General features: G+C 32.9%; 1 protein-coding gene across 1 annotated transcript in view; it reads left to right on the top strand.

Moving 5' to 3' along the window:
* Positions 1–4344, top strand: part of Rgs21 (regulator of G-protein signaling 21) — a 21265-nt gene extending 16921 nt beyond the window's left edge. The window contains exon 4 of the mRNA XM_005375097.1: positions 4141–4344. Coding sequence (XP_005375154.1) covers positions 4141–4344 — 204 coding nt within the window. The remainder of the gene's footprint in view (positions 1–4140) is intronic.
* Positions 4345–12339: the final 7995 nt, after the last annotated feature.

The following is a 12339-nucleotide window of genomic DNA, read 5'->3' on the forward strand; positions in this document are numbered from 1 at the left end:
TCAAGTTTTATTTTAATCATCTTTATACCTTCAGGTCCTAGCATAGTTGCTAAGTACCTACTCAATAAAAACTCACAAATGAATAAATTCAAGGAGGATTATGCATAAAATAACTAATTGTCAAACATAAACTAGCATTTTCAAAGAAAAGGGACTAAAACTGTTAATCATCTGAAGTTAAATGTGATATATTCAATAAAAAGTAACCTTATGAAAACAGCATGTCAGTGCTAATACTGAATTTTAAAACATTTTACTGCTATAGTTAAAATAATCCTTAAATATCTCTGTGATTATTTTAGAGTTGAAACCAGTGTTCAGAATATTTAGCCACCAAATAAGATAGAGTCATTAAAGAAAAAAAAAATGTAGAAGGAAAAAAATTGGGGACAGAAAATGGGGAAATGAATATCTTCCCTGCTCATATTTCTTTATGGATGTAGGAAACAAGTGATTCATAAAAGAAATAGGGAAAAGATAGACAATAAAAGACAGGTTAACTCCATCTTAAGAAATATTGAACTGCCTTTGTAGTGGCAAATCTTTTTGTTGTAATGAAACTAAATACTTGATATTAATAGAGGCTTTTCAATCCAAATCTGTAATTAAATTTCTTAGGATTTTTAAATTAAAATTACATATAATGTCAAGAAAATTACAGTGACTTTTCTTCCACGATCAAGGAAGGCTTTTTGGAGGAAGATATTCAACTAAAGCTAATCATAGAAGCTTTATAAAACCTCTAGACACAAACTGAAGTTGATTTGGAAACAACACATTGAAGTCAGGCTGTGAAAAAATCTTAAATGTAAGGGTAAGATGTTTACATTTTTCATAGAAAATTACTGGTTTTTAGCTTAAAATTTATATTATAAAAAGTGATATTTTAGTGAAATTGATATAGTAGTGCTCTCCATGGAATTTAGATGGAAAAGTTGTTCTGAAAAGAGGTATCAGAGAAGCAGTAAATTTAATAGTTTAAAGAAAGAGGTTAGGTATAGAAGCCAAAACTGGAAAAATAAGAAAATGAAAAGGAGTGTTGGGAAATTATCAGATAAAAGGCACAATTTCATGTGTACGCACACACATACGCACACACACACATAGACACACACAGAGAACTCATAAAAGATCAAAAGCAAAGTGTCAAGACATTCTTATTGTTTCTTGCTTGGACAACTTGAAGAAAAATAATGCCATTTATATAAACACATGAGTGTGATGTTTTGTCACTGACATTAGACTAAACTGCCAAGACACATCTTCGTAAAACTACTGATTACATCCTGGGAACAGTATATCCACTCCTCACTTGGCAATCACTAGCTGATGTTGGCAGTTCCTTGTTATGAAAACAGACGAACTAGAAAAATGAAAGGGGTACATGAGAAGTACAAGTGGACTATATTCCAGTGAAAATATCAATTAGCATTATGTTTAAATGGAGTGGTTCCTTTAGAATTTAAAAATTATTTTGAACAAATACAAACCATCTCTGTCCTTGATTTATACAAAATATATTTCTTTCATTTTTATATTATGTGAAGCATGAAAGGAAGATTCACAAAATGTCAATATCATCTAAGTACCACAAAGCCCTATGAGAGATCAGAAGATTAAAAAAAAATCCACAAGAAAATTCCACGTGGAAGATACTGTTTAAATAGAGCCTTACGGTTAAAGATCTGTGAAAGACTTAGGTGGAAAGGAGTGGCTTTCAGTACAAATAGAGTGGTATGAAAAAAAAGTATTCAGAAGTGGGAAAATATAAGAGAGGTATTGTTTAGTTTAGTAAGAATACAAAGTACACATAGAAGAAAAGAAATGTTTAAGTTAAAATCACATCATAAAGCCCACGAACAGGAATATCAGATTTCTACTTTTTACATAGGAAATGGAGAATTATTACATATGCAGTTCTGATAACAATAGTAATTTATAATAATAATAATCCTTTGCTGTGTAGGAAGTATGTATTGGCCCTATTGTCAGTTAAGTGTCCCTTGGTTGGTCTCAAAGTTGCTATATTTATCATAGGGGATATAAAATTAAACAAATCACATATAAAGTTGTTAAAGAATTATGTATGAAAATGAAGAACCATCAATATATATTTTCATAGCTCCATAACACAATATAGGTTTCTGAAACAGGCTCCATAGCAGATGTTTAAAAATTACTACAATGTTTTGATAATAGCCAATATGTGTTGATTCCCACTGTGAAGGAGACACTATAGTGGGTTCATCCTGCATGTTATCACATTATTTCTCCACCTCTCTATTGCCTGTAGGAGTGAAACAAGAATTCCTTCTCATAGTATTGAAGCACTACAAGTCCTGGCTTTGATATCCTTCCCCTGTCACACAGGACTTCTTTTCTCAGGCACAGGGGCTCTTACACTCCACTCTTCCAGGTGTAGGGGCTCTTCAGAACTAAACCAATTCTTTTCTGTATCAGGAATCTGAATTAGATGTTTACTCTGCCAGAAATATTTTTCTCCGACATTCTTGGAGGACTGGATGCTTCTTATTCATCAACTTTACATCTAAAGCAATAATATCTATTTTATTATTGGTCATTTTCCCTATATGTAGAGTATTGGTCACATAATAGACATTTACAAATATTTGTGGAAGCAATTAATGAGTGGATTATCACTTCAGATTTTATATCATCTGACTAAAAATTATCATAGAAAGCCGAAGCCCAAAAGTTAACAAGCCATTCACTCAAGGTCACTAAATTCACAAATATTAAGAGGACAGATTTTAAAACGATCTCAAAGTCTTTCTACTTCCTTTGCACTGTCTTATTTTATGAACAAGGGGAACTTGATTCCAAGTTCGGAGGTATTTAGGAAGTTGCAAAATTTTATCTGGAACTTCTGCAAGGTACCTAAGAAGGTGGTCAAAGAAATAAAAGTGAAGATGTATTCTGGGATCAAAGGGTATCTGAGATCCATAAAGAAAATGTTTGTGATCAAATAGTGGAATTCTGATGATTCATTCCAATTAAATTTTTCTTTCTTCTTTTCTTATTCTCCAAATAACAATATTAGAATACTTAATTATTTAATCCTTAAAATAGGTGCTATTATTATTATTCTCTTTTACACTCTGGACACTGAACATGAAAGGAAATTATAAAATTTACTTTAGTCATACAAATAGCAAGTTAGTAGCTGCAGAAAAATTTGTTTACAGTTCTATCTGGCTACTATTTAACTTTATTTCAATGCAGCATGAAGGGTAATTTGTAGCCTTTTTTCTTATCCAGACTCAAAAATTCTAATATTTTTTAAATCCTCCCCCATTTTCCCCAAGAGATGCTTTCTTTCTACTCAACAAATATTTTTGAGTTATGTAGTAAGTACTCTACTAAGTAGTGGAAAACAATGATAAATAAGATATTGCATCTATTAATTTTTTAATTCCATAATTGTTTCAACTTTTTTCATATTTTGTATATGTTTCCAATTTATCTTAGACAGGAAATGTCCTGCTTCTCAGATATCTGCTGAAATATGTGTAGACTTAGGCAAGTAACTTCACAAGAAAATTTGGAGTATTTTGCATATCTGCAGATGAATGTTGGGTTTCAATATAATAGATCTCTACTGGGCCTTGCTGTGGAAGGCAGGAGAGTCAGTGAAGACGGGATGGTATTTAGCCCAGTTTGTCAAACTACAACAAAAAATTAAAAGAAAAGCAATGTTGTGGGCAATAAAAAGGGAAACTATGTTGAATGGAAATACCAGCAGTCAATCTAGTAAATGCTAGTTATAGGTCTGTCTATAGAAAATGCAATTTAAGTACTAGGGTAAAAGTAATAGAGGAAAAAGAAAGGCTAAGTGGGAAATTTAAAATTGTAAAGTATTTTATTTGCTTTTTCACTTTGATTTTTTTTAATATCAAAATAAGGCTTTACCTCTCTTCCTGGTCAATGCTCCTCCTCTCAAGCTACGAAAGCAATCACATCAAAGCTGTGTTCTGTATCCTAGGTGAATGCGTAAACTTTCTTCTGCTTTGCGTTAGATTAGCTCTGTAATTGGAAAAAATTCAAATGATATGTGTATCTACTGTCTGTATAAACTGTGCCTTATTTGGCTTAATTAATCTAAGGATGTTAATTTTCCAGATTAACATTGACTTTAGTACAAGAGATGTCATCTCCAGGAACATCGCAGAACCGACGGTCAGATGCTTTGATGAAGCTCAGAAGCTAGTCTACAGTCTCATGGCCAAGGACTCTTTCCCTCGATTCCTAAAATCGGAGATTTATAGGAAACTGGTAAATAGCCAACAAGTTGGAACTCACAAAAAATGGCTCCCTTTCTTGTGAAGAAGGTTAAAGATAAACTAATTGCTATACTTCAGCACTAAGATGTTTTAAATGTACAAACACAGTAGAAAGTATTTTTTACTCCGATGGATTTTTTTTTTCATGTATCAACCTGAATTTCTAAGTCATTTGTATGGAATCTACTCATTTTATCAGGTACTTTAAAATTCTCCTACTGGAAGGATATAGGAGTTTATAACAATAAATAGACTTTTAAACCACAAGTGGATATACTTATAACATTATACATCCAAGGAGCTATATATTTTCATGTTGAGGAGTGGGAGACTGTTTGTAGTATCATATGTATATTTTTAAATGCTGTTTGCAATTTTAAAAGCCTCACTTCTTTAAAAAGAGAAATTGGAACCAAAACACAACTTTCAATTTAACATAGTAAATGTATTCTTTCAACTAATACTTCTTAACTATTTCTAAATACATGATGGTCTGGGAAATCTAAATTTCTCATAACTGTTAAGAATTTAAATTAATTTTTAAAAATTATAAAAATTTGTGCACACCTGCATGCATGTCTGATAGCACCAGGGAACAAAATTTTTCAGAATTCATTACTTGGCTCAGTGTAATGGTACCATATAAACTTGTGTATGGACAAGCTTTGTAGGTGGGGAGTACTTATATTCTTATATTAATAGAAAAAAGTAGGATAAGTATATGAATAATTCCTTATATGATAAATAGCATAGCAATGATTATCCCATAAATTCTTTTTAAAATGCAACATTATGTAGTCACTTATGCAGTTAAATATCTATTTGCTCATTCAGTTTTGGAAATTGTTCATAAAACTCAAAGTTCTAGTTTGAGACTTTTCTCAAATTGCTTTTTATATGTTATGTGATTAGAATGAATAATATCTTGTCAATGTAAGAAGCTACAAAGATTCAAAACATATTCCTCTGTTTTAATTTTATTTGCACAGATTTATTTATCTCTTCTATATTAAGATTGTTTGAACCCTTAAAATCTGAGGGAAAATATCATGACTTATAGTTTATGCTTCCAAATCATTCATTTGATAGACAAAATTTTTGTCATCCCTTCATCATGAAAAATAACATTTAAACACATGCAAATCGGATATTCCCTGTATATTTGCAAATTCTTTAACAGCACAGAAAAAAATTGGTTGTGAAGTACTTAGTGTATGATTTTGTGCACTTGCTGGGAAATAGCTATAAATTTTTCAACGTGTATTATGGAGGTTCCAATCTTAATTTAGCTTGCATTTAAATATAAAATGTTTAATTGCTGTAAGAAATGAAATCCACTTGTGAGGATAAAATTAATCCTAGAAAAAAATCACCTTGCCCCTTTTAGACATCAAAAATATCTGAAAGTTCTTTGATTGCTTCAGATCACGTACCTGGTTAAACGACAGAAGTGGTGAAAAGCAGTTTTCACTTTATTGCCACACTTGCTTCATGCTCCAACAGAATCAATATGATTTTCTTTTGAATTTAGAAATGTGTGGAAGTCTGGGAATCTAAATTTCTATTAATCTTCAAATATTCCAGAATATCCCCTTTACTGAATATTTTAATCATCTCTTAATAATGAGCTTGTATCTCCCTTCTCATTATCATACAATCAGATTTAATGATTGCCTCTCAAGTTTCTTCTAATTATGTGAAAGAAGTTGAAGTCATACCTTCACCACCTAAAACAAATAACTGCATGATAGTGTCAGAAAATACAGCAGGTGTCCCAGTGTTTGTTAAAAGTTGGACATGAGGTGACCTCTAATAGAATTCCAAGCAAAAGACCTCAGTAGTATAATCTCCTACCTCCTTAATTCACTTCCATTGTGAAATAAACATACATTGTCCAATTTAATAAGCCGGAGAAAAAACAATATGGATCAAGAATACATGGTAGTGAAGAATTTTGGTAAAATATCAGTTATCCTTTCCCACATGTGATTCTATTTATGCCTTCTTCACTCTCCATGTCATTATATTCCATCAGTTCTCATCAAAGAACGATTTCATAGATGGCTTTAAATATAAAAGATTAACTTGTAACAAACCAATAACAATATTAACATCCCTGATAAAGTAGTTTGATATTTAATGCTTCTGTGGTATCATTTTCTCAAAATGTTTCAAAAAATGTAGTTTATTGTTTAATAAATGACAAAAAATTTTAATGAAATTTTAACATATTTAAACCTTCATATTTGGCATATTTAAACCTTCATATTTAACATATTTAAACCAACATATTTGACCTTCAAATTACAAGGAGTTTTAGTAAGCACAGTATTTTCCATTTTCTGATGTTTCTTAAACAATATATTGTTTGTTTGATTATTTGTTTTTTCCAGGACTGGCTATTGAGCTCAGGGGCTCTCTACCACTGAACTACACCCGCAGCCCTTTTTAAGTTTATTTTATGCCAGAGTCTCCTTAAGTTTCCCAGGCTGGCCTGGAACTTGCTGTCCTCCGCCTTAACCTTCCTAGGTTAGGATTACAGGTGTGTGACACATTCCCAGCTTGTACAGCATGTCTTGATACTATTTGGGGGGCTTGCTCCTAAGTCAGATCTCAATGAGTCGAAAGATATATTTCTAAGAGAATCTTAGCTTAATAATTTATTGTGACAGTATAATCCATGAATTTATCTAATATCCTTTAGACTATATATAATATTAAATTTTGAGTTATAATAATTATCTTAAGACTATATAAATATAATCTTATATTTGCCTAGAAAGAATTATTTCAGCTTCAAAACATAATCAACAAGTTTTTCTTTCCTAATACTAATTGTACAACTAAGACATTTAGGGTATGACAAATGTGATCTTCCCAAATTGTTCGTGTTCTACTCACTTTCATTGTTTACTTTTTCCTACAAAATTTTAAAATCTGTTTTACTTAGTAGCTCTATGTACCCATAGTATTCTTGAACTGAGAACATTTTGATTCAATAAAGGTGGAGAAAAATGTTTTCTATTTCCTTTCTAATATCATTTCTAATGAAGCTTAGTATTATCTTGTCCTTTTAAGCTGTAGTAGAACTCAGGCCTTTTAAGCTGTAGTAGAACTCAGGCCCATGATTTCGGGGAATCATCTAGATTTATTTCCCGGAATCTTAAGAACATATCAACCCATTATCCTGGACTTGAAATTTAGATTGGATTTTCTTTCCTTTTGTCCATATGAAACCAAGCAGTCAGTATTCCCAATCATATAGACTATGTGCTATCATAACTCAATGTGAATCACTATTTAAAAACTAAAGAGACACATTCTATTACAAAAGAAAAGAGAAATCTCCCTTTAAATACATAAACTTTATTCTCAGCATCACTGATCTTACATTTATTTCCTATGCAAAATTCAACTCTAGCCCTTACATACACAATCCTATGTAATATTTTCTCCCTAGTTATGTCTAACATTGACCTGATTTGCTTCCTAAGCACACAGTCATATAATTTATTTCATAATGAGGTCAATTAATTTAAAATGAACTCTTTTAGCAACTATATTAAAAAGGTGGGATACTGTCACAGCAATAATCAATTATTGTAAGTATACAAGGCCACATGCATCATGTTCCTCACTGTTTTATCAGATTCAGCATTGCATTTTAACAGGGGACCATCAGGAATGAATATTAAGTGTTAGCTCTTTACATTAGTCATACCATTTGGGAAAACTTCTGTGTGTTACATACCACTACTATTTGAAGAATGTGTTAGAATATAAAACATATGCATAATTAATTATAATGTTAAGTGAACAAATATGATATATCTACAAATATGGTAACACGTGGGAAAATAACATTTTTAAAGTTTTTAATGAAAAAAATAGTATGTCTCTTCTTTTATTTAAGATGCAAAAACAGGACATGTCTGGGGAAAAATAGCCAGTGAAACTTGTTATCTTTCACCCATTGAATATTTATGCTTTGTGTACCTAGATTAAAGGGAGCTATGTGTATTTCTGAGAAACAAAAATTATCTTGTTCAATACATATTTTTTCTTGGCTGGTGGTTGTTTAATTAACTTCCTGAATGTCTCACATAAAACATTGATTTCTATCTTCACAAATAAGAATTTTTAAGCAGTTAATTTCTTACACATACAGTGTAGGTTCTTTGATCTAATACTTTTATTCTGTGCATTTAGGAAAATATTTTGTAATACTTGGTTCATTAATATTTTGAATAATCATGACTAAGATATAAAACCTGATAAATAATTGACTCAAAAATGGTAAAAGTGACCTGCTTCATAATTTAAGTAAGTTTAATATTCTCACATTTATTTTCTTATAGATTTGACTTACACAGTTTTATTTTTATTATTCCAGTTTAGGCTTTTCAAAAGTAAACATTTTTGTGCACAATGCCTTTGAAGTATTGTTTTCATTCTACTTTCATAGTATGTTCTGTTTACTCTAAAGACATAGTAATGAATTCAAACCTGTAAGGCTGGTTTTTCTTATGTTTGTATGAAAGACACAGAATGTCTATTATTTGGCAGGAAAAATATGTTATAAGATTTAATCACTCAAAGGATTATTTTTTGAGTTTGAATCTTTTATAGGCATCCAAGAGTACATTAAGGATATTTAAATTATTTAGTTCATAACTGAGCTACAAAAATTTGCTTTTAAAGTTTTGTTTCTTCTTCAACAAATCTACAGATATTTTTTGCAGGTTTTTCTTTCTGCTAGAAGCAATCTGTTTTAAAAAACAATAAATTAAGCTGACAGTAGAAGCTTAAACATTGACCTTTGTGTTTTAAACTAGATAAAATTTATTGTCTGAAATGTGGTTTTTATATTAAGTGGTAGAAGCAGTAGAGAGTACATAATATCATTAAATAATAGTTTTAAATAAACTCTGAATTTTGTTGAGAAACCTAAAGTGACACCCATACATTCACTTTCTAAACTCTGCTTCTGCTTATGTTTCTTTTTTTTTTTTTAATGCTAACAGTTTTTCTCAATACAGGGCAGGGGAGGGGCTGGGGATTTAGCTCAGTGGCAAAAGCGCCTGCCTGGCAAGCGCAAGGTCGTGAGTTCGGTTACTGGTACCAGAGAAAAACCAAAAAAAAAAAAAAAAAATACAGGGCAGGGGAGACCTAAGATTCCATTGGCTATTTTTAAGTCTTTATAATTTGTATTTTCTAATACCTCTATTTCCAGTAGGGGTAACGCCTCAGAGAATCATAAAATGAAAGTCATGTTAATCAAATCAGACCTATTTCTTGATCAATAACTTTAAAAAGCATCTAAATTTAAATAAAATATATTTTCTTTATTCTATAATTAATTAAAATGCAATCATTAACCTTGAAACATAGAGACAATTAAGTCAATGTTGAAAGACTATCATCATATATTTACAAGAGTTTTCTGCCTAACTTTAAGAATTTTTCATTAAATTAACTTTTCAGGTGAACAATGCAGAAAGCAGAAAAGACCCGAAAGTGTCTAAAAGTATACTACAAATTGAAAATACAACAGCATTTATACAACTGCTTATGATTCCAAATATTTTCTCCAAAAAGTAGCTTAATCTTCATGTAAAATATACAAATAAAATAACTACAGCATTAGAGATCATTTCGGGACAATGTATAGGCATATAAATGTTGACATACTTATGACTATATGTGAACATATAACTGTTAAGATGTGAACTAATTAAAATCCAGTCAGCTGAACTTAGAAAGGAGAGACTACGAATCAGTGTGTGAAAAACCCAGTGCACAAGCAGAGAAGAAAGCAGGAAAAAACATGAGTAATGCATGCAGAAATACAGCAAGCAAGGTACAGGGCATAGGAAAGATACCTGGGAAAGAAGCAATGCAAAGAAAAATCGCCTTAGAGTTGGACAAAACAATGAAGTAAAAGTTGATTCCATGATTTTAGCCTGGAAAAAGGGGTGAGGAATGCTAAATCTAAGAGGAATTTTACATCAGAAAAGTAGAAGGATGGAAGCAAGGGTACGGCTTCAGTTCACACAAAGGACACGGTTTACTAAGTAGAGTTATAGTGCTTGCTATGTTATCTGATTTTAAGGGATGCAGGAGAAATGCTCCTCCTCAAGTAAGTGTAACTTCTCTTTTAGCTTCTATTACCAGTTAAAAATGCTCAGATGTCCCACTTTCAAATAAAAAAGTTCTCACTCATAATTAGCCGCTGCTCTGTACTGTACTTTTCACAGTGAAGCACCCTGAGAATTTTGAGCCTTCACTTGCTCATATTAAATTCATTATTTAACTTACGACAAGTAGGGCTTGTGTCACTGGCTCTCATTTTTACACTAAAAGTGGTCTGGCTATTGGAATTAAATCTGCTGGCTAATTTTTGGCAATCTGATTACGATCATTCTGGAGTATTTAACATATTAAATCATTTCCTTTCTGGAACTCAGTTACACTGTCCATGAGATAGATACCCTTTTTTCATTAACGTCTTCATTTCCTAGTACTCTTTTTGTCCATTTGCTCCACAATCCCACTCCTTCTCTTTCTCTGCTTATACCTTAAGTTCTGCTTATTAATCTGCTTATTCCTTATCTGCTTATTCCTTATTAATCTGCTTATTCCTTATTCCTTATCTTATTCCTTATTAATCTGCTTATTATCTGCTTATTCCTTAATTTTAAATTTCCATTCCTGTTGTCCTTCTAATAACATTCAATATGTTCTCCTGAAGGTACACATTGCCCTAAAATAAGTCTTAGCTGGAAAATAGTCAGCCTTGAAACCTAGAAATCAAAAATGCCAGCCTCCACTCAGCCTATCCCTGCCTTACCCACCACCACTACTCTCTTGTTTGGTGGCTGCTCCGTAATTTATTAGTTTGCAATATTATACAAAATATAGAAAGATGAATGTGATGTATGGAATATGATCACACAAGTACTCTTTACTACTGATATTTCAAATGCAAAAAGTATAAGACTTCACTCAGGTGAACTTGGAATGTGTCAAACTGATGCATGTTACACACAGAAGAATTCAGATAAAGTTCATTTCCATTAACCTCTTCAAAAAATAAAACATATTGATTTATAGTTGCACTATCAAATAAGCATGAAATAAATTTCCATTTTGACCAAGCATTAGCAAGAGTTAAATTATTCACTTAATTATTTTACACATCTGCACGATAGAAGAATTTCTTCAGCACAATTTGTAGTTCCATACATTTATAATGTTACTTCTTCTCTATCAACCACATATTTCCCATGCCAGGTATGTTGGAACGCTTGGCCCCAAATATTCACATCATAAGGTCACACTCGGTGGTAGAAGTGTTCTGGAATACTATTCTTGAACCAAATGGTTAGTAGAAATCCAAGTGTGCACGTGCACCCGGGAAGCCACGCGGTGGGGAGCGCAGGGCTTTGGGCCAGCCCCTAGCCGTGCACTTGCCCAGGAGGCGGGAAGTTGGTCAAGAACTGGCCCTCAGGCCAGCCGCGGCCACATGGTCAAGAACTATCATGGCACAGAGAAGCAATGACACAGCTGGCCCACCACTCACCATCCATGGAGGCCCGCCCAGCGACCTGCATGAATCATCCCAACATGGAGAAACCCCTGGGAATACGTGCCACACAACTGGTCGCTCTTGCCCCTGCCTTTGTGAGCCAGAAAGGTCCAGAGTCAGCAGAGGAGCAGCTGCTGAACAAGGACTCAGAGAACGCGAGAATACAGACTGCACCCGAAGACTCAGAGGTCTAGTTGACTGAGGTCACGAGAGCCATTCAGAAGCTGGAAACCAGGAGGACCTTGTGCAATACCTGGAGAGACCCCCTGGAAGCCATTTTTCCCGACAGTACAGGCTGCGGTGAAGGAGCGCGTGGAGATCCGGAGAGGTCTGCACCAAGATTCCTGCTGCCTGTGCTGATGGTTGGGGAGAGGACAATAATTGGGTTGCGGGGTCCCAATGCACTGGTAGTCTGGAGAGAAAAAGCTACAAACAAATGGCTTTTGCCCC

This window comes from Chinchilla lanigera, unplaced genomic scaffold, assembly GCF_000276665.1.
Source record: "Chinchilla lanigera isolate Chin_1 unplaced genomic scaffold, ChiLan1.0 scaffold00005, whole genome shotgun sequence".
Classification (NCBI taxonomy): Eukaryota; Metazoa; Chordata; class Mammalia; order Rodentia; family Chinchillidae; genus Chinchilla; species Chinchilla lanigera.